General features: G+C 58.8%; 1 protein-coding gene across 1 annotated transcript in view; it reads right to left on the bottom strand.

The window, feature by feature from the left end:
* The window catches only part of MEGF8 (multiple EGF like domains 8), a 43,040-nt gene that overhangs the window by 11,805 nt on the left and 27,215 nt on the right, over nucleotides 1–4,020 (bottom strand). Inside the window, exons 31-33 of the mRNA XM_023524733.1 lie at nucleotides 1,729–1,852; nucleotides 1,379–1,592; nucleotides 948–1,162 (exon numbers count right to left, since the gene is read on the bottom strand). Coding sequence (XP_023380501.1) covers nucleotides 948–1,162; nucleotides 1,379–1,592; nucleotides 1,729–1,852 — 553 coding nt within the window. The remainder of the gene's footprint in view (nucleotides 1–947; nucleotides 1,163–1,378; nucleotides 1,593–1,728; nucleotides 1,853–4,020) is intronic.

Here is a 4,020-nt window from a genome sequence, read left to right as displayed (position 1 = left end):
AGGTGAATCGTGCCTCCCGCTGGCTGGGTTTGGGGGGTGGATGCCTTCAGTGTCCGCCAGCTAAATCATGCCAGGCAGTGGCACCTTAGGAATGGATTTTACAACACAGCATGTGCTGGGCAGTCAAGGGGCGGACTGTCACTGGCACACAAAGCGCCTCCCCAGACCCTCCAGAATCATCTCTCCAGCCCACAGCCACAGAGGAGGGGTGGGTCTGAGCTGCCACATTGGAACCGTGTGCTCCTACCCCTCCCTGGCTACGTCTCCTTGGACCAAGGAATTCTAAGGACCAAGGACACCTAACTTGTGAGCTGAGCTGAAGTCTTCTCTAGAGACTGTGAGTGAATCGACAAACGGAGATGACTGTGGTCTCTGGAATTAGAAAGTCACCTAGACTGAGAATCAAGCGCTGCCATTTGAGGCCCTGTGTGTTGACGATCAAGCCGAGAAACCAGAGAACAGCTGAGATTACGAGACCACGTGGCCTGAGAACCTCGGACCCACACGTACTTCCTGTCCTCAGATTCCACCAAATCCCCCCAGTTTCTGCTAATAAAACCAGCTTGAGTGGGTTTCTGTTTCTTACAAACAAAAGTTCTGAAAGCAGAGAGAGAGAAAGAGCTGGAGGAGGGAAGCAGAAGGGTCTGGGAGGGAGACGGGAGGCGGAATAAGAGCCAGGAAGGACGGAGCGAGAGCTGGAGAGACGCAGGGTGCAGGGTGCAGAGGTGGCACAGGAGTTTGGCAGGAAGACACACCAGGGTCACTCACAAGGCAAGGAGGGAAGGAAGAGTTGCCGGGAGGAGAGAAGAGGAAGGGAGAATAAAGCAAAAGCCTGATGCTGCGACCAGAGCTAGGGAACTGGAGGAGGAGGGAGGACGGAGCAGCCGCTGGCGGAGAAAGTGAGCGCGGCAGAGGAAGGGGACGGGATGCCCAGACGGGCGCAGTACCTGCTGGAGGCTGCTGCTCCAGACACAGTGCTGCCAGCCCCCGTCCGCACCCTTGGAGTCCAGGCAGAAGGAGCAGTTGGGTAGGAGGTGACAGGGAGTGGGGCAAGGCAGTGGGGGCGACGATTCTACCGGCATGGGAGACACATTCAGCAGCGAGTGGCTGAAGCACGTCCAGTCATACGTGGGCTGCACTGAGAGGATGCGGCGAGTCTCCCCTGGGGGTGGGGCAGTGATTAAAACCTCGTCCAGGCCCCCGGCCCCGCCCTCACAGACCCCGGAGTCCGGCCCCGGCCCCGCCCCCACAGACCCCGGAGTCCGGCCCCGGCCCCGCCCCCACAGACCCCAGAGTCCGGGGCTCCGGGCCCCTCCCGCTCAGACTCAGGGATCCAGGCCACCAGCTCCTCTCTCGGGGACCAAGCCTCGGCGCCCACCTGTCCTCTTGAACTGCCGCGTCCACATGCACTTGCCCTCCCTGGTGCATTGCTCGCAGTCGGCAGCCCCGCAGGCGGCCTCCGAGCAGTTCCCCGCCCAGAAGACCTCTCGCTGATTGATGCGACAGTCGTTCTCTGAGGTGCAGGACCCGTTGCGCCCAATGCAGGCACCCTCGGGGCAGTTGGTACACCACTTACAGCGCGGGGCAGATGCCTGGCGGGGAGACAGGCTCTGTGGGGCCCCCAGGGTCCCAGCACCCCTCCCCACCCAGCTCTTCCCATCCCGCCCATCACAGCTGAAGAGCATAGCATGGTGGGTCCAAGCCGCCTCTCACCTTCACACGACTCACCTCCCCATCTCCAGGCTGCAGAGTCCGAGGATGGCGGGCCAGGCACTCACTGCAGGTTCGGAGACGGCGACACTCCTCAGGGGAGCGAGGCATCGGGGAGCAGGGGGGGCCCCCACAGCCCAGCCTGGGAAGCACGAGGTTGGCTCATTGTATGCAGCCAGGCCCCACCCTTCCTCCCCTGAGCCTCGCCTGGTCCTGGTGCCTCCTGGAATTCCCCTGCAGACCACCCCCCAGCACAGGACTCACAAACTCACTTCTCCCCCACCCTACCTGGTGATGATGCACATCCACCTATCACCCCAGCCACAGACACAGGACAGTACTCCTCCGCCCTGCCCCTCCGGCCACTGAGGCCTTCTGCCTCCTCTCTCTGACCATCCCCTCGCGTCCCGCTCCGCAGCCCCTTGCCCGGTTCAGGCCTCTTCCTCTCGCTCCCGGCTTCCCTCGCCATCCCCGCACAGCGGCCCCAAGGGCCATCTCTGCCAAGGCCTGGCCCTGCCCTCTCCTGTGCAAAGCCTCCATGGCTCCCTTTCACTCAGAGGAGGTCCAAATCTCTTACCCCAAAGCCTTGAAGGCCCGCATGCTCCAGAACTTTCCAGATTCTAGAGAAGCAGTGAATGTGCCCACTGTTACACAACACCCCTTGCAGAGTCTAGAGGGAGCACCCCATAAGTCAAACCTTTGATTCAGTATTTCCATAGTAAACATGGTAACACATTTAATGGGACAAATAAAGCCATGGGTAGCTTCACACCAACTCGGGATGATCAGGCAGCCAAAGGTGCTTATGCTACACCTGACGGCCCTTTCAGCTTCCTGAGACGTGCCGCTTCCCAAACTACATGTGAGCGGTCTGTGGATCCGGACAGAGCCCGGCGCCTTGGCCAAGTGCCAGGAGCCCTTTCCGAGCTGGCCCTACCCAACTTTCCAGTCCCATTTTCCCCAAACTCAGATGGAATCTCGAACATGCCAGGGGCAGCCCCACTTCTGAACCTTTGCTGGTGTAAAGTCTCCTGGTCCTTTAAGGCCCAGTTCAGACCCAGCTCCTCCAGGAAGCATTCTCAGGTGACACTCCGCCCTTGGGGGCCCCCAGCCTGCCCCTGCCTGTGATGAGCCACCTTCTTTCCCAGATGAGCTGGTGTCCTAACCGGACAGTACCCTCCCGAGGCCTTGCCCAGCCTGGTCTAGCACAGAACCCCCCTGGAAGGGCACCAGTACCTCCCTCCCCTGCAGCTGTCAGTCACCATGGTTACCTGTGGGCCTGGTCCCCAGACAAGCAGGCCCCATGGCACCAGGTGCAGGCCCCAGACTTGTTACAAGCTTCAGGTGAGGGCAGCAGCCGACAGGGGTCAGGGGGCAGGGTCAAGGCCAGCAAACGGCCCAGGGCCACTCCCCCGAAGCCCCCGGAGATGTACAGGCGGCCCCCCACTGCCGCCACTGCGTGGGCCACAGACTCCTCCATCGGGGCCCCCACAGAGGCCTGGCCTGGGGAAAGACGGACAGTGCTCAGAAAGAGAGTGGGTGGGAGACCCACACAAAGAGGCCACTAAGGTGCCAATCAGAGAGGGACCCAAGGGGAGGGATGTCTAAGGAGAGTGGAGACAGGTGTGGCCGGACAGAGAGAGAGAGAAGGCCGGACAGGGCCAGAGAATCAGACACAGACAGCAAAACAAAAGAGGGAGAGAAACACAAACAGAAAAAAAAGGAACTGGAGAGTGAAATCGAGAATGGAGATAAATGTAGTATAAGCCCTGACAGGTGTCTGACTTAAGCTTTGATTGCGAGCCACCCATTTCACAGAGGCACCTGCTTCAAGGAAGGCCGTGGTCAGCCACACGACTAGATAAAGAGCCAGACCCCACCCCCTACACACACACACACACACACACACACACACACATGCACACACACGCGCACGCACACTCCTTTCTTAGAGAACTTGGTTGATTTTAACATCTGACCATTTGGGCTACTAGTTCTTTTTCTCTTCCTGTGCTTTAAATTCCCACTCTTGGGTTTTAAAATCACCCAAAAGGAGTGAGTCTGCGAAAGCCTAGGTCCCCACCCTCGACCCCAATAAAAAGCAGCACCCAGGCCTGGGCGAGCTCTCTCTACTGGTGGCCTCGCCCTGTGGTCTACAGCCAGGTGTGCTATGTAGTTTCTAGGTCTTATAAGTAATGAACCTGTAACTTTTCCAAGTTTCCTGACAGTTATTGCTAAAGTGATAGAGGGAACAGGCGTGAGAAGTACAAGAACTGACTAAATAATAAATAAACTATGTTGTATTTGGAG

The sequence above is a fragment of the Pteropus vampyrus genome, unplaced genomic scaffold (assembly GCF_000151845.1).
Source record: "Pteropus vampyrus isolate Shadow unplaced genomic scaffold, Pvam_2.0 Scaffold490, whole genome shotgun sequence".
Classification (NCBI taxonomy): Eukaryota; Metazoa; Chordata; class Mammalia; order Chiroptera; family Pteropodidae; genus Pteropus; species Pteropus vampyrus.
This window is presented reverse-complemented; position numbering and strand designations above follow the sequence as displayed.